General features: G+C 40.6%; 1 protein-coding gene across 3 annotated transcripts in view; it reads left to right on the top strand.

Moving 5' to 3' along the window:
- VPS54 (VPS54 subunit of GARP complex) overlaps positions 1 to 27500 on the top strand; it is a 58705-nt gene that overhangs the window by 25140 nt on the left and 6065 nt on the right. For all 3 annotated transcript variants that reach the window (XM_044454637.1, XM_044454638.1, XM_044454639.1), the window contains 12 exons: positions 234 to 341; positions 1815 to 1870; positions 5341 to 5437; positions 10566 to 10903; positions 12158 to 12287; positions 13175 to 13356; positions 14675 to 14787; positions 16837 to 16900; positions 19943 to 20048; positions 21391 to 21478; positions 21759 to 21880; positions 22777 to 22857. In XM_044454637.1, the coding sequence (XP_044310572.1) occupies positions 234 to 341; positions 1815 to 1870; positions 5341 to 5437; positions 10566 to 10903; positions 12158 to 12287; positions 13175 to 13356; positions 14675 to 14787; positions 16837 to 16900; positions 19943 to 20048; positions 21391 to 21478; positions 21759 to 21880; positions 22777 to 22857 (1485 nt within the window). The remainder of the gene's footprint in view (positions 1 to 233; positions 342 to 1814; positions 1871 to 5340; positions 5438 to 10565; positions 10904 to 12157; positions 12288 to 13174; positions 13357 to 14674; positions 14788 to 16836; positions 16901 to 19942; positions 20049 to 21390; positions 21479 to 21758; positions 21881 to 22776; positions 22858 to 27500) is intronic.

The following is a 27500-nucleotide window of genomic DNA, read 5'->3' as shown; positions in this document are numbered from 1 at the left end:
AGCTCTCTTTCTCAGTATCTATAATCATAATGTGTGTGGGAAATGTTCTCATGCTTTCAATAACCACGTATTTTCCATAGCATCACATAACACCTGCCCAGCCAGACAGTTGTAGTAGTGCGGTGGCTTTCCTGTACATGCCATTCATTTTACTATTTAGTGTGTTAACTTATTAGTAGTTCAAATTTTCCTTTTATATTTTAATTATATTTCATATATTTCATTCTAAACAGGAAAGACTTGTGTCACTAGTGTTTGGACTTCTAAAACAAAGGAAGCTGAATTTTTTTGAAATATATGGAGATGAAATTATTATTACAGCAAAGAATATAATTAAGCAGGTAATGAATTTTTACTTGTATTTTTAATTTCCCTAGAACTACTAGTACTATTATCATATTTTACCCTAACATTACATTTATAACCCACCATATTCATAGCTTCCTTTCATCTTTTTTTTTCTGTGCAAGCAAACGTTATAGTTTACAGAGCCTGTTTTGGGATCCTGTTACATATGTGTTGTCCTTACTATACATGTACCCTGCTGCCCATACAATCATCCACATGTTGAACTTATTTACATTTTTTGGTAGAATGAGAAGATAGCACATTTTTGCTTCCAGGGGGAATACATTGTGAAGAGTCTTTCAATCATTATGTAGAAAATACGCCAGTATGAGCAAGAAGAAGCAACAACACCAACCATATTTTGCTATTTGTGTATCTTCATGGAAGCCTCTGGTAAAATGAACGAAAACAGATGGTTAAGTTCCCAAGCCTTCCCATGCAAGCCCAATATAATTGTATCATATTCACAGTTTTCAGGTCCCCAACCTACTTATAGGTGAAGCTTGTAAAAGTCAGGTGGAGAGGCTCAAGTTAATAGTTTTTCTGGCCAGGAATTGAGAATATCTCTTAGAGCAGTTCAAAAATACTTATGCCTGATTGGGCAAGTAGAATGAAGGGGAAAGAGCTAGGTTTTGTTTTCCACACATAAAGCAATAGATACACATTGGCTGACTGCCCTTTTAGTCATGCAAAATGGAGTTATGTTATTGTAAAACAGAAGCTACCAATGTCAAGTGGGCAGTATAAGTTGAATTCATCACAGATACGTTTGCTTAAAATAATTCTACCATGAAGATTGAGGAATTTAATATCTCTCTAAAAACCACTAATATAATTTCAATTGCCACCCCAACTGAACTAGAGTGGTAATGTTATTGCATGGAGAGTGCTACCTCAGAATCTATGTATGACTCAATTGTGAATCACTGTATAGCACTACTAGGGCTTGACTTGACAGCGAGCACTCTCAGTCAGCCCCTTAAATTATTAAAGATGTCACTATCCATATATCTCAGTTTATTGTATATAAAATAACTTAATCCATAGGTCTTTACTACGCCTATTCATTGAACATTGTAAGCAACATAAAAAGGTCTTTTGTTTGAGATAGAATACAGATTATTGGATGAACTTAATTCAAGAAATGAAAAGGTTTTATATTATATGTGTATTAAACACTGTGTCTTGGAAAGCAGGGCAGAGTGAACATTTCTAGTCAGCTGGGCTTCAGCCTCCTAAAGGGTGAATAATTAGCTGGAAGTAAAGCTAAATAAGCAAATATGTGCACATTTGCATAGTTCATATGGAGTCCAATTTCTGTTTTCCCTTGTGTAGATTTTTAATTTACATCAGTTGAAGATTTAAATAGCCCTGAGTACAGGAATAAACAGAAGATATTTAAATAATTAGGGTTTCAAAGCATTTGATTTGGGGAAAAGCTAAGGCATTTTTTTTATTTTTTGCAGTGTGTGGTTAATACAGTATCACAGATAGAAGAAATAGACACAGAAGTGGTTGTTAAGTAAGTATAACTTGGAGCTCTGACGATTTGGTAGAGAGTGAAACATAATTTTTATTTGCTGATTTATCTATGAATAATTAAGAACTAATTATGCTCCATGTTTTTCCCATTTAACAATTTATCTTTTTACATTATTCTTCTGCTTTTAATATCCAGGGTTATATCTATTCAGATGCTAATATAATAGAATAAATGCATATGGGGAAAGGGATTGTGCAGTTTTGGTTCTGTTTTTTAAAATTGTGGGTTCTGTGTCTTCTGTGTCTTACAGCTGTGTAATGGTGCATTATTTAACCTGTAGCTTCCAGGGGTGTATTCTGTCTGCCACCATCTTCTGGTTTCTGTAAACAACCTTTCATTGGTCCAACTGAAGTTGGTGAGCCTGTCATATGAACCCATGTTTTGTGGTTGGATTAGCTACTAGGTTGTTGAGCCTCTAAGAAATCCATTGGTCTGGGTTCATACTTTACACCCACAACCTTCAATTAAGTCAGTGGATGATGTTTACAGAAAATGAAGTAGCTAGATACAGCATGCATTTCTGGCAAATGATAGAGTTAGGTTCTATATTTGGTTTTAATATAGTTTAATGTTGTAAGAATGAGGTGTAACAAGCCTTGAGTTTATATACGTTCCCTCTTCTAGAAAGCAGGAAAAAAGCTTCCACTTCAGTTTTAGTTTAACTGCAGTGTAGTGTGTTAAAACTATGAATAATCTTAACTCTAGTTACAGTGTATCACAGAAGTGAATACACCCCTCACATTTTGTAAATATTTTATTATATCTTTTCATGTGACAACCCTGAAGAAATGACACTTTGCTACAATGTAAAGTAGTGAGTATACAGCTTGTATAACAGTGTAAATTTGCTGTCCCCTCAAAATAACTCAACACACAGCCATTAATGTCTAAACCGCTGGCAACAAAAGTGAGTACACCCCTAAGTGAAACTTTCCAAATTGGGCATTATTAGCCATTTTCCCTCCCCGGTGTCATGTGACTCGTTAGTGTTACAAGGTGTCAGGTGTGAATGGGGAGCAGGTGTGTTAAATTTGGTGTTATTGCTTTCACTCTGTCATACTGGTCACTGGAAGTTCAACATGGCACCTCATGGCAAAGAACTCTCTGAGGATCTGAAAAAAAGAATTGTTGCTCTACATAAAGATGGCCTAGGCTATAAGAAGATTGCCAAGACCCTGAAACTGAGCTGCAGCACGGTGGCCACAGCGGTTTAACAGGACAGGTTCCACTCAGAACAGGCCTCGCCATGGTCGACCAAAGAAGTTGAATGCATGTGCTCAGCGTCATATCCAGAGGGTGGCTTTGGGAAATAGACGTATGAGTGCTGCCAGCATTGCTGCAGAGGTTGAAGGGGTGGTGGGTCAGCCTGTCAGTGCTCAGACCATACACCGCACACTGCATCAAATTGGTCTGCAGGGCTGTCGTCCCAGAAGGAAGCCTCTTCTAAAGATGATGCACAAGAAGGCCCGCAAACAGTTTGCTGAAGACAAGCAGACTAAGGACATGGATTAGTGGAACCATGTCCTGTGGTCTGATGAGACCAAGATAAACTTACTTGGTTCAGATGGTGTCAAGCATGTGTGGCGACAACCAGGTGAGGAGTACAAAGACAAGTGTGTCTTGCCTACAGTCAAGCATGGTTGTGGGAGTGTCATGGTCTGGGGCTGCATGAGTGCTGCCGGCACTGGGGAGCTACAGTTCATTGAGGGAACCATGAATACCAACATGTACTGTGACATACTGAAGCAAAGCATGATCCCCTCCCTTCGGAGACTGGGCCACAGGGCAGTATTCCAACATGGTAACGACCCCAAGCACATCTCCAAGACGACCACTGCCTTGCGAAAGAAGCTGAGGGTAAAGGTGATGGACTAGCCAAGCATGTCTCCAGAGCTAAACCCTATCGAGCATCTGTGGGGCATCCTGAAACGGAAGGTGGAGGAGCACAACGTCTCTAACATCCACCAGCTCCGTGATGTCATCATGGAGGAATGGAAGAGGACTCCAGTGGCAACTCGTGAAGCTCAAGGGAACTCCATGCCCAAGAGGGTTAAGGCAGTGCTGGAAAATAATGGTGGCCACACAAAATATTGACACTTTGGGCCCAATTTGGACAGTTTCACTTAGGGGTGAACTCACTTTTGTTGCCAGCAGTTTAGACATTAATGGCTGTGTATTGAGTTATTTTGAGGGGACAGCAAATTACACTGTTATACAAGCTGTATACTCACTACTTTACATTGTAGCAAAGTGTCATTTCTTCAGGATTATCACATGAAAAGATATAATAAAATATTTACAAAATGTGAGGGGTGTACTCACTTCTGTGATATACTGTAGCACAACAAGCCAGCTTTGGAAACCATGATACGAAGTTTCCTGTTTCCACTATACATAGTTAAGAGTAATCATGGTTTGTTAAGTTGGACAATATAGGAAATGCAATTAATGTAACATGGAAGCAAAGCTTCCAAACTCTTACTTGTGGTCACATCAGATAGGCAGTTTGGAGTCAGGAAAGGAGAGAGGAGGCTAAGTTCATTCTTATAAAGCTAAATTAGTGTTAGCTCGTTGTGTCTGAACCAGTTGAATAAATGAGAATGAATTTGTAACTTCTGGAATTCTGAGTTATTTGTCTGAGTCTCAGAACTCATGACATGACTAAGAAACAAGACTGACTTTTGCTTGGCTGAGATCTTTGTTGTTCTTTGTCACTTTGCTTCAGATTTTTGTGAATAAAAAAAAAAATAGTTACAGAACAGATTAACCTTATTTACATCAAACTTATGGGGTCAACCTTATTTATATTGACCCTTATGAGGAAATTTGACTTGGCTCATGACCAATTTGGGTCACAACCAGTCTTGATTGCTTGATTGATTACTTCCAATCTTGATTGCCCAAGCTTGTTTGTTTCATCCAAAATTGTCATACTGTGTTTAAACTTAAGTATGGTGTATTTGAAACATGGCAACTTCAAAGCATGGGTTATAAAACTACCTTGCTTCATGAGACTCAAGATTACCTGAGATTTATGGACTGGATGTAGTAGTGGTTAACCAAAACCAGAACTGAAATCTTCCAGTCTCCTTGTGCCCATGCTGAAGTAGCAGAGATGGAACATGCACCTTATGGTGATATCTTACCTGCCCTCTAGGGTGTTTGAAATTATTTGCAAAGACTTCATTCGGACTTTGAAGTCTCAAAATGTAAATTGTGCTACAAAAATATGTTATTGTGGTTTAATGTTCATTTTCATCATAGTGTTTGTTATCTATTCCTGAATTGTGCTTTTGGTTCTTATCTGATTAATCATCAAACTAACAATATGAGGGCGGGCCTTAATTTCTTATTTTAAAGACAGAAAACTTAGACTGAGCCCTGTGAGTTAAGGGCTAAACTGAAGTTTAACTGAAATTGTATTGATTGTTTTATGGTATTCTTCATAGACTTGCAGATCAAATGAGGATGATGAATTTTCCACAGTGGTTTGATTTGCTGAAGGATGTTTTTTCAAATTTTATTATCTTTCTCAAGAGAATTAAGGTAAGATAGACGTTGTCTCTTGGAATATTAGTGTCTGTGGTTTATAACAGTCCCAAATGAACTGTATCCTTGTATGCTGTTATTGTTTACCAAATTAGTTGTTTAGTATTAATTCCTCAAATAAATACATAGTCTGTTTATCTATTTATTACATTTTATACTGTCCAATAGAAGAAGCTCCCTGGGTGGTTCACAATTTAAAACATAGAATACAGTATAAAATACAACATTAAATTTAAATAATTAACACTATAGTATAAAATAAAAATAAGACTAGAGTAAGATCTAAAGATTTATGAAATACAAAGATTTAAAATGCAATGCAGAAAATTTAAAACAATTTAAAACTTTTTTTTTGAAAAATTAGGACTTACCTGGTGCTGGAAAGAGTACAATTATAGGTCTCTGGGGAGCTGATTCCATAGTTGCGTGTCACAACAAAAAAGGCCCTCTTCTTAGTATCCAACCACCTAATTTCCTTTGGCAGGGACTCCCTTAGAAGAACTGCTGAGAATGAGAGTGAATGATTCCCCCCCACCCCCCATTTTTCTCATCCTAAGAGAATTAAGGTAAGGTGTACTTTGAAATAGATATTGTCTCTAGCTGAGAGGAGTCAACCTTTAAGTAACTTGGCCCCAAGCTGTTTGGGGCAATGAACATTAATACTGACATGTCAGATCAGGCAGGAAGTGGACTGGTGGCTAGTACAGATGGTAAAATACTGGCCTAATATGATCAATCTGGCAAGTTCCTGTTAGCAGTCTTGCTGCCTTGTTTTAGACCAGCTGAAATTTCCAAACTGTTTTCTAAGACAGCCCCACATATAATGCATTGAAGTAATCCAACCAAGAGGGTTACTAACGCATGGATTACTGTATCTAAGCTCTCCCTGTCCAGATAAGGATGTAGTTGGCATATCAATTTAAGCTGATAAAGGGTGCTTTGTGCCACAAGTCCACCTTTTTGGATCTCGAAAGCCACTGAGAGGTCCAAGGGAATTAACAGGAGTCTCACTCTCCCATCCCATTCCTGGCAGAGGTCATCCAGCAGGGCAACCAAGGCAGTTACTGTTCCAAAACCAGAGGTGAAGCTTAGTACAGTGAAATTGAAAACTGTCATAAGTTCCAAAAGTTTATTTTTTAAAATGTTTAAATTGTTTCCATATTACAGTTCAGTCAATGCCTGCAGTTGGATGTAATGATAAACTGTGAATTACCATTACAGAAATAAACCTAGAGACTCTGTAGCTCACACATTCTCCTCTTCTTTCCTTCTTTGGAGAGAAAGATAAGTTTTTGCTTCTGCTTTTGGTTAATCACAGTTTAAACCTTAAACTGTTTAAACCTTAAACTGTAGTTACATAGAGTTTACTGAAACAAGGCAGTTTCATAAGCTAACATTTGAAGTTGACTTGTTTCAGTCAATTGTAGTTAAGGCTAAATGCAGTTAGTACATGTTCAGACATAAAACTAAACTGTGGTTGATCGCCACCTTCATATCTCTTACTATCAGTTATGTCGGAGGAGTGTGAAAGCATGAAGCTAGTATTTTTAAAGAATATCTTAAGAGTTCTGTGATGTATTTACATTTCACAGTTTGTAGATGTTCAGAACATATTGGTGTTTAGATGAAACTGGAAGATTTGATGGACATGGCTTCCTTTGAACCTGGAAATGAAAACAGCCTCAGAACTAGATACCTACATACAAATCTCTGGCCTGATAATTAATGTCAAATTCTTTTCATTTTCACTGACCCAAAAGGCACACTCATTCCAGGTTTAATAAAACACGGTTCTTGAAGCCTGGAATGAACATTGAGGCTAAAATGGTGCTCCGTCTTCCTTCTGCACTGCTTTGTCATTTCTGGGTTGTATTCTGGCTACCCACATTGCATCCAAATGTCAAAGTGTTGTCTTAATGTCAGTTAACAAGCCAGGATCATTAGATCTTAGAAATATGTGCATAGCTGGTCTTCAGTTAGTCCAGTTCACTTGAAATGAAACTGTTTTGTTTTATTGTCTTTTGCTTATTGTATTTTAACCACTTGTTTTATTGTCATTGTCACAATGTGTTTTTATTTGACTGTAATCCTCTTAGAGGGCCCTCAAGCCAATTTAGCAGAACATAAGTTTAATAAATAAATAGATAAATAGTTGTCAGGTGAAAGTGAGCAAACATTTATTGAGAATAACAGAAAATTCTGTAAAGATTTTTTAAAATTACTGTGGTTTATATAGGTTGGAGTTATTTTCATCAGATGCACGTATGGTTGTTGTGGGAGGATTGGGAGTTCAGAAGAAATGAAATGCAAGAGGTAGAAGCAGTGGCATTTCGTTAAAGCTTAAATCTATGTAAGTTGTTAGCATTCAGAGTTAGCATTGTTGATATCACAAACATCCTAGCACTGATAGCTTCGTAATACTTGTAGAGAGAGAAAAAGCTCTTCATCCTGCACTTAATACAGCTGAATTCATAAATTGTAATTCAGTAGCATCTTTCTGAAGCCTACCTTTGAAGCTTTTATTGAAGAATTTTGAGGTTGGCAGCAGGGCATCTTACGGGTTTGAATACTGCCATTTCCGATGTCAGATTTGTGTCAGTTCATTCTTTGCACAGAGACTGGCAATTTTTGCCATGTAGAATGCAGTAGGCATCACTAGGAGACAAAAGCATATATCCTACTGGGGGATGAGCAGCTGATTGACCCCTTGATATTGTGGCTGATATTATATAATGATAAGAAAATCAAAATACTGAGAAAATTGTCATGTAATGGTCTCCAATTTTTGCTGTTGGTAGTGGATTTGTAGCTTTAAAAGCGGGGGGGGGGAACCCTCTTTCTCTCAGGGGTAGTGTGTCAGGAATTACATGTCAGCAGTAGGTGGGACCAGAATCAAGGCAAGTTGATTTTTTCTATTCCCTTTCCCTATTCCTCTTTTTTTTTCTGCCACCCCATTTCTGACTCTTCTCTTTGACACCTTGCTCCCCCACCCCTGCGGTTTTGCATGTGTGTGTACGTGTGTGTTTTGGTGATCTTCATGCATTAGATTTATGGGCTATCCAGCTGAGTAGAATCCACTTTGGGAAAATACTGTAACTGTGGTTTTCTTGGTGTGAGCCCTCTCTCACAATCTCAGCATGCATTTCCCTAGCAGGTTCCTATCTATTTCCACACTACTTTTTAAAAAACTGCCACTTGTAGGGAACTTCTCTTCGACTGCCGTTGTGGCCGTCTTCTAGGGAACTTTACTTGTTGTTTTCTCTTTGTATCACAATTGCTTCTACTAGTAGTTCTCTAATCACTTTTTCTTAATATTACGTGTGTGTGTGTCTTTTCTCTCTGAGAAATGAAAAAGTGAAGGCCTGTACTCATTGGCCCAATTCATATGTCACAAGAAGCCATGGCCTTTGCATATCTTGCCATGATTAGTCTCTCATGTTATCTGGACCCAGTTATGCTGTTTCTGTGTGGTACCTTTAGTTTCCCCAAATCATTGAGCAACTCAGCCAAGTTTTCATCACAGCTTCTCTGGTTGTCTGAACCCAGGACATTTTGCCATTGTTGGTATGTAAATTGAATAGAGTCCCATGGAAAGAGTGGCCATAAAAGTGGCCACAAGGCCACTCATTCTCTTCTGCTCTCACCTCCTTAGCAATGCACAAGTTATCATCCCCTTTAATCTTCTTGTTTGAATGATGTGTCTGTCTGTCTCCCTGCTTACTTTTGGAAATGGAGAAAGCAGATAAATGCATAAAGGGAGAAATCACAGCAAAACTGTTTACTATGATTTAATATTTTTTCTGGGGGCTAGGAAGTATTGCAGATACGCAGGTATACTTGGAAGAGAGAGAACCCACTTTAAAACCTCAACAGACCAGTTAGGACAAGGCTGCTGGGGTCCTTAGGGAGCAACAGCATAAGGAAGGGGATTTCATATGCAAGGGCTGCCAGGAGTGAAAGGTACTAAATATAATAAACTCTTTTGTGGATTTTATATAATAATGTTCTCTCATTATCCTACAGTTCCAGGGGTTTTTGGGTGCTTTATAGATAGTGAGTTCAAGTAAAGACCTGGGAAAAATGCTGCAGTGTGCTTTCAGCCCCAGTCAAGAGGAGGCTTGTTCAGGGCTGCACCCATTCTGGAACAGCAGTCTTGAGATGATGATCTGGGCTTGCAGGACAGGAGGTGTTAGGGTGGAGGAGGAAAAGGAGCGCACATGCAACTTTCTGAAAGCTCCTCTATTACACTGTACTCCCTGTTATCTAGTTATGTAGTCTCATCTACATTCACGGTACTTTTAACAAGAACATGTATGACAGGTTCCTACCCCAAAGGACTTACTGACTATAATAGACACAGGAATACAAGAGGAAAAAAGGGGGAAATGGAGACACAGGTAGGTAGGCAGAGGAAGAATATGTGGTTATTTCAGTTACACATATTTTGGCTTAGTTACAATGATAACATTAAATGGCTGAGGTTTCAGCAGGGGGTGAGTTAGGAGATAAGTTCTCTTTTCCTCTATTCAAAACCTTCACTGTGTACTACAAGGAGGGAAGCTTTTATTAAGAATCAGCCCAACTCTAATCTCCAGCTCCAGAATACTGCGAGGTGTTAAAGGCTGCTCTAGGCCATTTGCCTTGCCCCCCTGCCCCCCCGCCCCACAGGTGACACATCAAATAATTCACAGATTCTGGAAGGGAATGATGATATATTCACCTCAGGCTTCTTTAAAATGTAATCTGCAAATAAGATCCTGTGTACCTGGGGATTCCCCTGAGTATGCAGGAACCCCTTGCCTTTTTGTGGGGTACTTTCAAGACCAGTTGGAGAAGATTGTTTCTCCAATATGAGGAGCATAGTAGAAATACATGTCAGACAATGTTACTTTGACAATATTTCCCCTTACTTAGGTATAGGTCATATATTCTGCCATATTTTTGAATTTAGCAGATAAAAGTGGATGCTACTCTGGAACAAAATTGGTGGATATGAATCTCTGATTCACACTATTGTTGGGAACAAATTATGCAACTTTTAAAATATAAATATTCTTGCTAAAGGATTATTCTTTTAGGAATACAGTATAATCTGTGTTTTAATAGGACTTGTTTTTTATCCTAGGCAACAATAAATGTCATCAGAAATGTTGTTCTCTTGGTTCTAGACAAGAACCAAAGGAGCAAGGAATTGGGGGATGCTTCTATACAGAAGAATGCTGTGAAGGAGAACACCATAGACACAGAAGTGGCTTATCTGACTCATGAAGGCATGTTCATAAGTGATGCCTTCAGTGAAGATCTTCCATCCAAGGAAGCTGATTCTGTTTCACAGAGAAACCTTTCCCCAGACAGTGAGCCCAGCAGTAGTGACTCTGTTTCTGAGCCTGAATGTACCACTGATTCCTCATCTAGCAAGGAACATACTTCATCCAGCATTACACCAGGTGGAACTGACATAATGTATGTAATAAAGATCTTTAATCCATTTGAAGAAGCAGGAGTGAGTTTCCATTGTATAAACCAGAACTGAACTAATCTAACAAAATCAGTGTAGGTTCAATCTTTGGATAACTGATGTTTACTTTCAAATCTGAGTTTACATTACTCTAAAAATAAGAACTTGAAAACTTGATTTCCAAAACTGTTTTGGTGCATATGCTGTGCAGTTTTCTGGAAGAGAAATGAGTTTCATGATTCCAACCCTAAATTCTAATATCAGTGTTATAAGCATTCAAAGCCATTATCTTAGCTTTTTCTTTTTAATTTGACACAAATTCAACAGAAGAATTCCATAATATAATAGTAAACTGTAACTTTTCTTAATTTTTATTTCAAATGTAATATGGAATTGTCTAAAAATGATACTTTGGCCACCCTATAGTATGGTTTGTACATCTTGACTACAAAATTGTGGGTTAATTAACCTGTAATTTATCAAAATTGTATGCTACGATTAGTTCATTATTTGCCACTGTTATCTATGAGTGGGTCCTGTATGTTAGAAACTGCTGAGATCCTTTGTGCAACATTTTTTACTATCTCTGGGAATAGTAGAAGAGCAGATATTATGGCCAAACTTTGTGTTTTTATTAGAGGTTAATTTTTAAGATGCTTACAAGTTCTCTGTAAGGCTAACCCTCTCTTCATCTGTGGAAGGAAAAGTTTCTAGTCCTCCTTCACTGCTTCTGTTCCCACTTCAGTGATGGGGAATCCATATCAGACATTGTTAGAATTAGGTTGACCCAAGAGTGGACGTTGGACACAACATGAGACAGATTCCAATTGACTCTAAAGCACACAAAAGCTGTGGTTGGTTGGTTACTTCAATATGTTCTTGTAGCCCACAGATTTCCAGTATTATCTCTCCATTTGAGAGGTTGCAAGCCTGAAGCTAGTCTGTGGTAACTTTTCTTATGTGTTTTCAAGATTTGGTGTGTAAATCACTATAAATACTTTGAAGATTGACATGAGCTGTAAGTGGGTATCAATAGCTTTGTAATGTTCACATACAGAATATTTGACATTTGCTGGATTTACTGAATGTTTGTTAAACAACAAGCAAAATAGAGTTCTCTTCTAGTCTTACATTGGGATACAATGTTGTAGATGGGGTGAATGTAGAAGGGGTGAATCAGTGTGAATGTATGTGTGAGTCATTGGCTATATTGACTGATATACACTATGTAAGCAAATTCTTATTTCTGTTACTTTCAGGATTAGTGAGGACATAAAGCTGTCTGAATTGGAACTGGGTAGATTAGCAAATAACATCCAGGAACTTCTTTACAGTGCCTCTGATATTTGCCATGATCGTTCTGTCAAGTTCCTCATGGCTAGAGCAAAGGTAAGTTATGGGCTCCAAGAGGCAGCTGGACAGCCATCTGTCAGGAACACTTTAACTTGGATGCCTTTGTTGAACAAGGGCTTAGACTCAATGGCTTTGTAGGCCCCTTCCAACTCTACTGCTTAATGATTCTGAGGCATATCCCAGAAGAGAGTTTTGTTTTCAACTGAGAAAGAAACTCTTCCCCAACCCTTATGTTTATAGTTGGGTCCCCATCTTAAGGAGTTGCTGTGGTGAAATGGAATGGCCAAAATGAATAGAAGTTGTATTTTCCACAAAGTGCCTATTCCTTTGACAACACTTAGGGGGGGGGTTTAGATTGAAGTTAATTGTATCATGCCCAAGCCTTGCACTTGTGCACTTCCTTGGCCTTTCCCCTTTTATGCAGCTATTGCTTCCTCCTGTTAGTGTTTCCTGTTACTGGTTTGCAAACACAAACTGCAAACCACAGTTCTTCGTGGTCTCTTTGTGTCAACACATGGACTTTGTGCCTGCACAGGGCCTGTTGTCAGGAAAATTTTGTAATGCATGACTCTGAGGCACATTTTGCTTAGTGAACAGAGCTCGTGTGTATGGAATGCACATAGAATGCAATAGTGTCTTAACAGTAGAAATGCTGAGTGAGTCTTGGATGGGTCTTGTTAGTATGATTTCATTTCATACTAACCTGTACTATACCTTAAACTATTAAAAAGGTATGAGACAGATTTGATGACTAAATAATAAACTGAAACCTATTCCCTCCAAATGTCTGTATTTGAAAAATTGTCTTGAAACTGTTGCTGGGGCATTTGATGATGTATGAATCTTCTGAATCTTTGGGATGAGATAAGATAGAAATGGAAATAATTAAAATGTTATCGCATCCTTTCATCTTTTGCCTTTAGGATGGGTTCCTGGAAAAATTGAATTCTGCAGAGTTTGTTGCCCTTTCACGACTGATGGAAACTTTCATCTTGGATACAGAACAGATCTGTGGCAGGAAGAGTATGTCATTGCGTGGTGCGCTTCAGAGTCAAGCTAACAGATTTGTGAACAGATTCCATGAGGAAAGAAAGACTAAACTTAGGTATCTCTCTGTGTGTACCTTATAAACCAGTGCAATTTATTGCAGCTTTACAGTGCCCCTCATTGCAGTATTGTACTCTTCCTTTGCATTCCATACCATATTATCATTCCGTCAGAACCCTTTTGATATAAGCAAGCTCAGGGCTTTTTTTGTCATAGAATGCAGGGGAACGGTGTTCTGGCACCTTTTTTTCAATGGATTTATGAAGTGATTTTGAAGGGGCGTAGCAGATCAGCTGCAAACATCATTAACATAGTACCTACAGGCGCCTTTTTTTTTTTTTTTTACAAAAAAAGCACTGAGCAAGCTTATAATCTCTCTAAACTACAACCTAGCCTCTTTAAACTACAGTTTGATCCCCATTAGTAAATGCACATTGAAGTATAGTTCCTTGTTTCAGATGGAGGAAAGAACAGTGGCTTTATTAACAGGAATTGTCATATTCATTGTTTAGCAAGCTGAAATAATTATGTTGATGGCTGCAGTGAACCTGTGGCAGCCACAGTGCCTTCAGAATAAGCAAATGAATGTAACTGTTAAAAGCTGTCTGAGTAATGAAGTGTGATGTTACAAAAAGTAGCTTCTAAACATGTAGTGTCTTGAAAGACCCTTCATAATAGGTGAACTGCAACCTTGAAGGATTCCATGAAACCGTTGTGGCACCTCAGGCCTCTGAGTTGCCCACTTCTATTTTACTTAATCAGGCTGCTAGATTCTATGGGTCAAGTTTGCCACATGTTCAGCAATTTTATTTGAGGTCCTATTTACTCTTGCACTAAATTACACATTATTGGTTGCAATTATCTGGATAATGCAGCATGTGGGGTTTGGAAAGCTGTTTCTCATATGGTTTAAGTAGTTTTAGCACCATAGGTGCTATGCTTCAGAAAAGAAAAAATGTGGCAGTATTATTGAAATTGACAAAAGTATATAGGAACTCACTTCATACAAATGGCTTCCTGCAGGATTCACAAAATCATAGAATAGTAGAGTTGGAAGGGGCCACGAAGGCCATCATGTCCAACCCCCTGGTGTTGCAGGACACCAGTTTACACCATTCCACTAATTGTGTTACAGAAGGCCACACACATAGATCACTAACTATATAGATTCGGGCTAAGGCTATGATTATCAAGCTATTTCATTAGTATTCATTCTTACTTATTTTCAATAAGGTTTTGGCCCAAGAAGCTGTCTTGGGAATCTGCTAAGTGCGGATTGTAGATTTCACATTTCTGGCAATAAATTTAAAAACCAGTACAGGCACAGCACAATGTATTTTGTTTGAAAACTCCTTTTCTTTTATGTTTATACATAGCCTCCTGCTAGATAATGAGCGCTGGAAGCAAGCTGATGTTCCTGCTGAGTTTCAAGATCTTGTTGATTCTATATCTGATAGCAAAATTGCTTTACCAGAAAAAAAAGCAGTAGGTAGGTCCCTTGCCTCTGTATCTCCTACTTATTCTAATATAGCCGTGTGGATATTGTGGCAAAATGTCAATACACAAATACATTATAATGGTTTCCAAAGAGAGAGAGAGAGAGAGAGACCAGCTTGTTAAGGAGGAAGTTGTTCAAAAGCCGAGTAACCAAGAAATGTAGAATTTGCCCCAAAATAAATGTAATGGGTTTGAATCTCTTGTTCTTGCCTGAACAGCCAAATCTCTCTGAAGTGTATATAAATCATGCATCTTAATCCCATCCTCAAGCCACACCTGTTGGACCTGATCTACACTTAGCTTGAAGAGAAAACCATCTGAAGATATCTAACTGTATTTGGTTGTGTGGGTAGTGAATATAAGAAAACTGTGTTTAATGCAGAAAATGCCACCAAAATACAGTGGTACCTTGGCTTAATCCGTTCCACGACTCTGGTCAGGACACAAATTGGTCGTGAGCCAAGTCAAATTTCCCCATGAGGTTCAGTATAAATAAGGTTAATCCATTCTGTAAATATTTTTTTTAATCACAGGGAAGATGGGATCACGGGCGTGCTCAATGGGGGAGAGACAGGTGTGATCGCGGGCGTGTTCAAGGGGGGAGACAGGTGCGATTGTGATCATCACCCGATGTGGAGTTTGCGACCTGAGAAACAATTTTTCCTAAATTTCTGTTTGTGACCTGATTTGGTCATGAACTGAAGCGTTCGTGAGCCAAGGTACCACTGTAGCTACATGTTCTGAGAATACCCCAATTATCCACATAGTAAGTCCAAAATATTGGTAAGCAAGCCCATGGGGTTCAGTTCCTCCTAAGGGTTAACACTTACACAGTTGGATACGCTGACACACTACTTACAAAAATGCTGATTATCATAAACCATTGGGGGCAGGGGCGCCAGGGATCTTCAGTGCATCCGAGTGTGCTTTGCTGGAATGCTCCCTTGAGCAGTATTTTACTTTTTCTCACAGAAAAGACAAAGTAAGGATATGCATACCGGGTTGGAAGAAACCCCTCTTACTGGGTGATTCAATGTCTGGAAAATGCACAAACCCATTGATTTTATTTGAAATAATAATAGGAGCTCTGATGAACAAGTATGATGCTGCAAAGCCTCATGGTGGGGTTCTGATTTTTGATGCAAGTATAATCTAGAGAACTTGCGCAGATGAGTAAAATCATATTTTGTCTCGGGAAGAGCTGGTTGTCTGAGGTCTCTAGTGATCCAGCCACCCCAAGCCTTGCCTTCCCTCTTTCAGCTCTTCCTTTCTTTTCAGATGATAGTGAAAACATAGTAATGTGCCATGAGGTAACATACACTCAGTTTCTTTCACATGTATTGAGAGCAATAAAAACTAGTGGATCCTGAAGCAAGCAGTGTGCTTCAGTTTTGGAATGAAGGAACCGGACCTGACCCCACTGACTTGTCCTGTGCAGGAAATGAACATTTCTGCTTATTTCTGTGCATATTTCGGAAACTGCTAGATCCTCTTGTGGTCTAGTCTGCTAGCCCACAGAATGACCAGAGGCAAAGTGGCAGCATAAGATCCACCACAGTACAGTAAGCGAGTGTTAGAGAGCCTTAAGAATAAAGCATGTGACCTGTAATGTACTGTGTGTCATGGAATCCACTGTGAATCTAGGGAATACAAACTGAGTAGCATAACTGCTCAAAAGCGAGTGGAAGTTTTACAACACTGTTATAAGTAGGAAACAGGAATGAATAAGGCCAGTTCTAATACCCTTTTTTCCTTGCTAGGCTGCAACAGGCTTGCAGAGGAGTGGGGTGTAGAGTGCAATTTCTTGCAGAAGCCCACTGCATTTCTGTGCTGGAGGGTGCTTCCCTCCCCTGCCGGACCACTTGCCTTCTGTATGGCATCCATTAGAGTATGCCATTCCAAGTCACCCAGCTTGCTCCTTCACTGCCCTGCTGTTCCCACTCCCTGGGAAGTGCTTAACGTAAGACTGAAGATATTTATACTGCTCTTTGGATTGCCTTTAGTTCTAGTTGTTCTTTGGTTTTTTTTTTCCAACAATTAGCACCTGAGGAAAGAAAGCCAACTGACTTCCTTATTGTTGATGGACAAAAATATGCTGTAGTTGGGTAAGATGTATTTTTATTTCTTTCTTCATGACAAATTGCTTCGTTTGTGTTTTGACTAGTAATTTAGAGCATTCAGAAGGGTACTGATTTTATGAAAATAAGAATAACTGAAGTATGAGTCAGACAAAAAGGATATTGCAGCAAAAAACTCAGCATTTATTTACATTCTTCCAGTTTTAGGCCAAGGCAGACTTGGATAATTTGGTTTCCTCCTAATCAGTGGCCAGGGATAGTTTAGTTGCATATTTTGACATGGTCCACACATAATTCTAACCCATAATTTATGGTTTGTTATCCTACCCAGGGTTTGCCAGGCTGATAGTTGAATTAAACCATGGGGTTTTTTTTCCTGTCTCTGGGTTGCTTCCAGAGAGTGATATTCCAACTCCACATTTACCAAGAAAGAGATTTTTATTATTGCAAAATACTCAAATGATAGCTAGACTTCCAAAACATTTCGCCGCAGCCTCTTACTCCTTGCAGCAGGGACTTATGGAAGGTGAGATGGGTTCAGATCAAAACAGCAGAATTCTCCTCAAATATAGTCTGAAGCACAAAGGAAGTGACTAGCTTTTATAGATTACAAACTTGTATTCAGTGCATGTGTACAGCATTCTACACAATTAAAAGATATGATTACTGGGATAGTTTGGATACTACTATTTTCACAGGTGCTAAGAAATAACAAAGTACAGTGAGCTAGCAAGGAGCAATCCTGTCTGGATGGCCAAGGTTCCCTCTCTGAACATCAGAGCATGGGCTCATTACTGCCTCTTGCCTGCAGAAGTCATGCCTGTTAAGGAACTTTTAAGGCTGCAGATGTGCAGTGTGTGTGCTCCTTGTGTCATCTCAGTGGTTTCATGAAAGCAGATGTCAATTTCAGGGGAAGGCTGACTGAAGTGCTCCTCTACTATTGTAAGCAACTAGACTTTAATGCCAAGCAAAGCAAGCGTTTCAAAGAGGTAGAGACTCAGGCCTTACTTTTTGGGGTTCAGGCATGTCACACTGCCTTTGCTGCATGTACAATAGGCTGTTTTTTAAAACAGCTCCTGCCTACTACAATCCATGAACAACCCACAATTCTGAGTTTGCACGTAATGACAGCCCGTTGTTTAAACAGTACTCAAACCAACAAAGTATCTTGGGTTATAGTTAACCAATCCATAGTAAACCAGTAGTTCCAGGCCCACATATACAATCCCTGATTCAACAAACTTGTTACATACAAACCAGGCCTATGCCTAAATTTGTGGTGTACTTGATATTTTGAAAGTCCCTGCTGTGTGTAGTCCTTTCTAGGAAACCCTAGCAAGTTTAAAATAAATACATAAAAATCTAGTGGGTCTTTTTGGTTTCAGTATGACTGCCTGATTATATTAATGATCTGTTCCCAATATACAGATCAGTTCATAATGAAAAAAATGGCATTTGAGTTACATGCAATCTAATTTCTTCAAAAGAAAGTGATTAATAAATTCTTCTGCACTGAAGTTCTAAAGTATTAACTATAAAACACATAATTATTGGTTGTTTGTGTTATTTGTATGCTGCCCAAATAAAAATGTCCCCTGGATGATTAAAGATAAAAAGCTAAAAATAACCACAGCCCTAAAAAATCAAACAAAGCAAAACTAACCACACTGCAAAGTAATGCAGTAATTAAATAAAACCAGCATCAGCAAAACATTATCAGAGCAAAGCTAAAACAGAAAGGATCTTAAAATTATCTTTAAAAGCTTGTAAAAAATAAAAAGTGCTTTAATTGGAGCCAAGAAGGCTGTATTACAGGCCTTAGGCAAGCCTCTATGCAATATGCTGTGGGCTCCAAACAAGCCCTTTCTTTGGCCACTTGCTGTACTTCATTCGGCAGAAAGAACCTCTGAAGATGATCTAAGGACCTAGGTAAGCAAATAAGGTATTGTGGGACCCTTCAGATAAATGAGCCCTAAGCTGCTTCAGTGATTAAAACATACAATTGGTGTGCTTAGGCATTTTTATTTCTAGCAGTATGAAAAATGGTATTGCTGTTGTTGGATTCCCCTTTGTCCCAATGTGCACTGGTGATTATGCTCCAGCTTCTACAACAGGAATTGTTCATACAAGTTGTCTCCAAACTTTTTTGGGCTGCTGACCCCTTTCCTCTTGGGCGACAACCCTACTGTCCCCATCTCTCTTCCTTTGTATTAAGTCTGTTACCTCTACTGAAAATTTAAGAAAACAAATCACTGCCCCCCCCAACTTTCCAGCACCCCTAGGGGGGCAATACTGTTCACTTAGGGAATCGCTGGTATATGGAATTATGGAATTCCAGATTATGGAATGCACTCCCTGGAGAGGTGCGCCTGGCGCCAAGTTTATATTCTTTTCGGTGCCAGGTTAAAACCTTTTTATTTAATTACTATTTTAAAAAATAATATTTTATTGTTGAACAGTTGCTCTTTTTCTTTTCAGTTTTTTTGTCCTTATGTAATCTTTTGTTGAATTTGTTATTTATAAATAACATCATTTTATTAAATACATAAGTAAATAAATAAATAACAAGATCATTTTATTGTTTTTAATTGTATGTATTGTGAGCCGTCCGGAGATGCCAAGGCATGTAGTGACAGCATACAGAAGTTTTAAATAAATAAATAAATAAATAAATAAACAAGCAAGCATGCTGTGGCACTCAAATGGCTAGCCATTGCAGCTGTACACTCTGTTGAAACAGTTTCTTTCCAAATATATCTTTTCAGCTGTTGTGCAGTGGAAAATCACAGCTTCATACCATGTCTAAATCATTTTTCTTCAATATGCCATTATTTCTCTTTCGCTGTTCATAAACTAGATTCATATATATATCTGTGGAGTTTTCCCTTTTAATTCAGTGGTATATGAATGGCTTTAATCTGGAAAGTAAAATGCAGGAACCATCAAAGAAACTGACAGTGTTTCTGGCTAAATAGCAAAAGTCAAAGGAAACATATTTTGAAGTTGAGTTGACCATTTGTCAGCCTGTCATATGGTCTGAAATCGCATGTTTGATTCTTTGTCTTGCAGGACGGTATTGTTACTAATTAAAATCATCCTTGAGTATTGCCAGTGTGTGGATAACGTCCCTTCCATAGCTACTGATATGCTTACTCGCCTGTCTGATTTACTGAAGGTATAGCACTCTCAGATCTGTGGTCAAATGCAGGAAATATGGCGCTCCACCTATGGAATGCGCTCGCCAGAGAGGTCCACCAGGTGCCGTCGTTATTTGTTTTTCGGCGCCAGGCTAAGACCTTTTTATTTAAAACTTATTTTAAGTGTTAATTTATTGTGTAGGATTTAAAAAATTTTTAAGCTGAGATGCACCGGGTTTTAATATTTTTGTTTTTGTATAATTTTGTATGTTTTGGTTGTAAGCCACCCCGAGGCTTTGTTGCGATGGGGGCAGCATAAAAATGTTTTAAATAAATAAAATAAATGTACCAGGCATTTTTAAGGGTAGCCTTTGCATAAATGTTTAATGAATCTACCTATATATATGGAAAGCAATAGCTTAACTCTTAGCATCAAAAAGCATGCATGGGACTGAAAATAACAACATACCTTAAAAGTATCTCAGGACATAGGGTGTGCAAAGAAGTGTGTTTTAATAGGTGTTGAAAGCACATTTCTTCAAGTCCACTTTGAACAATGAAGGTAGGCATTCCAGAGAGCAAGCTCTACCCCAGAGAAGGCCCTCTTGCAGGTTGCTGGCCAAATGACACTCCATGGGTTGTGGTAAGCTCAGCAAGCTCTTAAAAATACAAGGCCATATAAGGCTTTCATAAAACAGATTTCATCACAGACAGCAATTATTACCAGAGTAGGCAGTCAGTTTCCTACATTTTTTTAGGATGGAATATTGCAGAGAAAAGTGGATTCTTCTGGTGCCCCTTAATCCTTTGCAAATGTCCAATATACGGTGAGGTCCTGGGACAATGCTGGCCCATCCCATCCCCAATTCCACTTCATATTTTACATATACCTGCACACATATTGTCCAAAGTTAAAAGCCTCACAATTTTTACACCATGAAGTCAAACTGTAACTTTGGGCTTTACATATGTAGATCCCTGTGCTAACTTGCCTCCATAAAGCTCAGGAAACAGACATGTAAGATAAGAAACAACCAACATGCACGATTGCGTACACTCTCAAGTTAAACCCTTCACTCTCATGTGTATGTGTATGTGGTACCAGAGAACCCAAGCTTAACTGGTACCACATACACATACACATGAGAGTGAAGGGTTATCATTTCTAGGATCAGCTGTAATAATTTGTTGATTGTGACATCATCAAATTGCAGAATCTTATCTAGCTTAAAAAACAAGTGTTAGCTTTTTCAACTTAGCATCGCACCAGGATTTATCACTATGATTTATGAAGGTGGGAAAAATACGTTTAGTAAAAATCATTCACCCCCTACTTTGTACAGAGGTCTTAAGTGACTATTTCCTCCCTTTCTCATGCAGTATTTCAATTCAAGAAGTTGTCAACTTGTTCTTGGAGCGGGTGCATTGCAAGTGGTTGGCTTGAAAACAATAACTACAAAAAATTTAGGTATGGCTCCAATTTTCAAACTTGCATAGTCATATAAATTTCAGTTTTCAAGAGAAACTTTTCTCATTTTGTAGCCTTTTAGAGATATAGTTCAAGTCTTGGTTTGATGCAAAGCCTTTCTTTATGTTCATGTGTGATGATCATTCTTTGAAATGCATACTTTCTGAGATGAAAACTGTTTTCTCTAGTGTAGATTGCTGTTTATTTTCTTTTAACAGAGTAAGTACAACACAATAATAGTTCTGTGTGGTTTCTCCTATTTTCTCCTCTTTGTTTATAGCTCTCTCATCACGCTGCCTGCAGCTGATAGTACACTACATTCCTGTTATCAGAGCTCACTTTGAAGCTCTCCTGCAGCCGAAACAGTACAGCATGCTTAGGCATTTTGACCATATAACCAAGGTATCTTTCCAAAAATTTTGAATTTTAAATGGTCTGTTCTTTGGCAGGCTGCCAGAAGTTGCCAGGGAAGCCTCTCTGGTGCCTCAAGCCCGGAGGCATGTAATGCATCTTCTTCTTCAGCCCAGTATTTGCCTCAGTGCCTTTCCCCCAGTCCTATTCATTGATAATGCTGGTAATCCTCGGTCTTTAAAGCATTGCTACAAGTGCTCATGGCCCATTTCCTTTTCTCCAGAATAAACAGGCATCTATAACTTTCCTTCCTAGAGACCAATACCCTGTTCTTTTGGCAGAAGGGATTCAAAAGAGCCTCCAACGAGGTCACTTTGCATTGCAGTTTGGAGAAGGGAAGAAAAAGCAAGAGCTTCTCCTTTTTTCAGACTGTATTAAGTGAAAGAAAATTCCATCTTTCTTCTAAACCTTCTGTGCTTGCTGGAGGCATTAAAGGAGAAGCACACTTTTGTTTTCTTTGTATGCAGAGGAGATTTGAATAAGGTAAGTTCTCCAGAGAGAAGCAACCACTCCAGTGGTGATTCTTCTCACTTTTGTAAAGATTTGGAAGAAAGCAGGAGTGCTCTCTCCTTTGTGTACAATAGTTTGAAGAAGGAGTTATGAAACTGTAGCTGTTTCTTGCCATTTCCAAACTGCAGTGCAGGTGAGCAAAATTCCTGACTCTTCCCAAAGCCCTTTGTGCATTTCTGGGAATCGGTATGGAGGAGACTTGGTTAGTAAGTTAATACTTGTGACCTATTTAAGTAAAAAGTTTGTATTGCTTGGTAAAGGATGACAGGAGCCACAGTGTAAATGTTGTGTGAATATGTGTAAATGCCTTCTGAATATACTAATTGGGACAAAATCCTTGACATAAATCCAACTAAACAATGTCCTTGTAATTCCAGGATTATCATGACCACATAGCTGAAATTTCGGCAAAGCTTGTAGCCATAATGGATAGTTTGTTTGACAAGCTACTCTCCAAGGTAATGATTTTATGGATAGAGTTATGCTTTTTATCTCGTGTTGTATACAGAATTATGAAGAAGTGTAGGGAATATGTTTTCCAAGGTCAGATAGTTCAGTTTAGGTATGCATCCTCAGCAGAGGATTCCAGAAGATGCTATTTACCTTTATAAAATTGCTTTCATGCTGTTTTGCATGCACTATGATGCAAAATTGTTAGCTAACAATGCAATTCTATACACGGATCACATCTGAGATATGGTTTAACTTGGAGTTAAAGCAGGGGGTTGGACCCGATGGCCTTCTTGGCTTCTCCCAACCCTCCCAACCCTGCTATTCTATGATTCTGTGATATGCTAGTGTGATGACCACCATGTCTTGTACACTGTCAGTCTAGAACTGTAAGGCAAAACCATTTGTCTGAAAACCAAACAATGCAGCAATAACAGACACCTACCCAGTATCCATGGCAACACTTCCAGTGCCCGCCCAACACAGGCAGTTGTGGTGGCATTGCCTTTCTGCCATGCAGAGTTGGAGAGAGAGACACACAATATATTCATGTATAAAGTTATATTCGTTTCGCCGTCAGGCAAAACCCATTTTCCCGCTATGTTAATGTTTAATTGATTATAACTGGGGTTTTAGTATATTAATGGTCGGATGCTGTGGGGTTTGTTTTATTCTACTCATTTATTGTAAGCCATCTGTGGTAAAGCAGCAACAGTCCAGCCAAGATGTCCCTCCAAGTAGGAGCTTGATTTCCCTTATTCCATGCACTGCTCACAAGCACAGTAGTTGACCACAGTACATAAAGGGAATGGAATGAGAGGCCATGCAACACAACATTCACAGAGCTCCCTTGGCAGGAGGCCTGTGGAAAGGAGAGGCAAGGGTTAAAACCCCGTGGAAATGCAGAAATTGCTGCACCATCTTTCCTCTCATCTTCGTCTTCTCACAACTAGATTGGAGGCACAAGAGTGGGATCTTGTCAGGAGTGGGATCAGGGGAAACGCATAAAAAGTCGTGTTGCTCCAAGGGACCATAAGAACGTTCCCCATCGATCTCGGCCCGACGCCCGCTCTGGAACGGTATAGGGCACATAGGCTGTTCTCTCGGGTGGTGAACAGGTCCATGTCTGGATAACCCCACAAGCGGAAGAGTTTCTCGCAAATTTGTTTGTCCAACTCCCATTTGTGGATTGTTGACATCTGTCTGCTTAATGTATTTGCTTCGACGTTGTCGGTTCCAGCCAGATGAACTGCCATAAGCACGATGTTCCTCGGTATGCACCAGTCCCAAATGTCCATCAATAGGCGTGCTAAGGCTGGGGATTTTGTGCCCCCCTGCTTGTTGATGTAGAAAACTGCCGCTATGTTGTCTGATGCAATTTGGACAACTTGACGGCATAACACAGTCTTGAAAGCCTTGAGGGCGTTGAAAATCGCCAGAAGTTCCAGAAAGTTGATATGTTTCCTCGCCTCTCGTCGGTTCCAAGTAACTTGGACCCGAAGTCCCGAACATGCCACACTCCATCCAAGGAGGGATGCGTCGGTGTACAGAGTTGTTGTTGGCCAAGGTGGTCGAAACGGGGCGCCGATCGACAGGTTGTCTGTGATGGTCCACCATGTTAAAATGTGAAGGATTGCAGATGGAATCCGAATCGGCTTGGTGGCAGGATCTTGTTGCGGTTGAAAAGCAGCGTTGAAAAACAGTTGTATGGGTCGCATATGTAGTCTGGCATACGGGACAATGGCAATTGCAGCAGCCATATGCCCTAGTAGTCTCTGAACGGATAAGGCTGGGACCGTTCCGTGTAGCCGAATCCAATGAATATGGCTACATAAGGCATTCTGACGTTCCGGTGGGAGGAAGGCTTTTTCCTGTGTTGAGTCGAGTCGTGCCCCGATGAAATCGATGACCTGCGTGGGAATAAGGGACGATTTGTCATGGTTAATGCAGAGACTGAGAGCATCGAGTAGAGCGCAGGTCATTTGTATATCAGACAGGAGAGCTTGCTCGGATTGCGAGACGATTAGCCAGTCGTCTAAGTATGGGTATATCTGTATTCCCCATGTCCTCAAGTGTGCGCATACCGGCGCCATACACTTCGTAAAGACTCGAGTGGCTGTGGCCAAGCCAAAAGGTAGAACGTTAAACTCGAACAGGTCGGATCCGACAGTAAAATGTAGAAAGCGTCTGTGTGAAGGATGGATGGAAATATGAAAATAAGCATCCTTTAAATCCAGTGAGGTGAACCAATCCTCTCTTTTCAATAACGGAAGGATATTTTGCAAAGTGGTCATCCGGAACGTCCTTGGTTTAATGTACTTATTAAGCGTTCGTAAGTCCAGGATCAGACGAAGACCACCGTCCCTTTTCAGGACCGTAAAATATCTGGAATAGAATCCATGCAATCCTTCCGAGCAGGACAATTGTTGAATTGCTCCCTTGAGAAGTAGCTGGGAGACCTCATCGCGTAGCACCAATGAAGAAGGTGTGAAGCGGATTGGGCTCGAAGGAGGGATAACATCGAATTCTATCCTGTATCCGAACTGGATGATAGATAACACCCACCTATCAGATGTAATGGACTCCCAAATGGGGAGTCGGCCCTGGAGCCGGTTCCCAAAAGGGAGGAGGGAAGGTGGTGTTGGGAAAGAGAGGATGGTTCGCCCAAGCCATCAACGTGGGTGTTTATCGGTATCGAATCGCCGACGGCCTTGGGAAAAACACTGTTGTGTTTGCTCTCTCCGATGCTGCTGTTGTTGATATTGCTGGCGAGGGTAGTTTTGCTGGTGCGGATAGTATGGTTGGTTCCGGTAGGAAGATCAAGGCCACTGCCACTGACGTTTTTGCGGGAGCTCCATGTGGCGTGCAGTTAGGCGTGATTCGTGAATCGCCTTTAATTTGCGGTCAGTCTTCTGGTGGAACAGACCGGTGCCGTCAAATGGCATTTCCTCGATTCTGTGCTTCATCTCATTGGGGAAATTACAATTGCGCAGCCACGCATGTCGGCGTAACGAGATGGCATTGACGAGGGCCCTTGAATCGGTGTCTACATGATGACGAGCGGTAGGCAACTGTTGCACCGCCACCTGCATCGCCTCCTTAATGAAAACCCTGGCAAGGTCCGCTTGGTGGTCTGGAAGGGAGGAAGCAACGTTATCCAGCTTCTGCATGATAAAGTACTGGTAACGTGCCAGTGTCACTTCGTAGTTCGATATGCGTAGTTCGATATGCTCACGCCAAGTCCAGAGGCCGCATAGACTCGGCAGAAAAGCATATCGATTTTCCTCCCTTCCTTGTCCTGAGGAGCGGTATGTCCCCTGGACTCCCTGCCCTGGGAGGATTCAACCACAAGAGAGTTCGGTTTCGGGTGACGGAGCAGGAAGGGAATGTCATCGTCACGAACTCTATACATGGCCTCATATCTGCGGGAGATAGCTTGTGGTTGGGCCGGTTGGGCCCAGGGCTGGACCACAGCCTGGCAGAGTGTAGTTATAAGTGGCAGAGCTATGGATGCGGACTGCTCTCCCCGAACGACATCATAAAACCGATCTGTGGAGGGGCCTGGCTGTTGATGAGCTTCAATTTCAAGCGAACGAACTAAGCAGGACATGAGCTCTGTGAAAGAGACATGCAGTTCGTCGGGTGAAGCAGGCCCTTGGTATGCGACAGCCACATCAGGGGATGTGGAGTTGACCTCTGAATCCTCGGAGTCTTCCACGTAACGTGGCCGGTTTTCGCTTGAGGAGGAGGAGGTTTCAGGGGAGGTTGGGCGCCTTGTCTCCATACACCTGGAGGTGGATGGTACGTCCCTCGGGACTGATGGTGATCTATGATCCCGAGGAAAATAGGGATATGGTTGGTAACCACCCCAGCCGGAGGGAGCACCATATCCCGGGATCAACCAACTCTCATCTCGATGTTCGGATGAAAGGCTGTGATATCTGGGAGGTAATGGTGAGGCCACATGAGGTTCAGTTGGTGGCATAGGTGTTGGCAAGTGGTCCCTCGGCAGGGAGTCTCTGATCTCACCATCAGAGATGGACTCCCGAAGCGGCTCCTCCTGTTGCTGGGGAGGCACGCTCTCAGGCCGAGTGGTTGGCCTGGGGGATCCCGGTGGAGTCACCTGCATAACGAGTTGCAGGGCCAGTCCCAAGGGGGTCGGTACCATGGCGGCCGTTGGTACCGAAAAGCCCGATGAACCTGAGCCCTGGTGTTTTGGGCAATCAGGTTTCTTGCTCTTGCGAGCGGGCTTATCCACCTTCTCCTTCCTCAACTTCTTATGGGTGGAAGGTTTATCCAGACCGGTATGCTTGTGCTTCTCCCATTTCTTAGCCGGGGGAGAAGGCAGTGACTGAGCCTCCATAGAAGCAGCGCCTTCGTCCGAAGGATGCTGCGGAAGAGCGGCAGAGGTCGAGGAAGGACGCTTCGCCGGAGCACTCATGGTGGAGGAAGAGCGCTGAGGAGGCGTGGACGAAGAGGAACCAGGCCGTAGGAGCAGTTGGTCAGACTGCATTAATGCCTGATCCCATAGGAGCTTCCTGAGACAATTCTCCCTGTTTTTTCGCGCCTGCTTGGTAAACGCCAAGCAATGAGCGCATTTGTCGGTCCTATGCCCCTCGCCGAGGCAGAGGAGGCATAGATCATGTGGATC

Source organism: Varanus komodoensis, unplaced genomic scaffold (genome assembly GCF_004798865.1).
Source record: "Varanus komodoensis strain SLA01 unplaced genomic scaffold, ASM479886v1 scaffold7_3, whole genome shotgun sequence".
NCBI classification, from domain to species: Eukaryota; Metazoa; Chordata; class Lepidosauria; order Squamata; family Varanidae; genus Varanus; species Varanus komodoensis.
The sequence above is the reverse complement of the archived record's forward strand: the minus strand, read 5'-3'. Positions and strand labels throughout refer to the sequence as shown.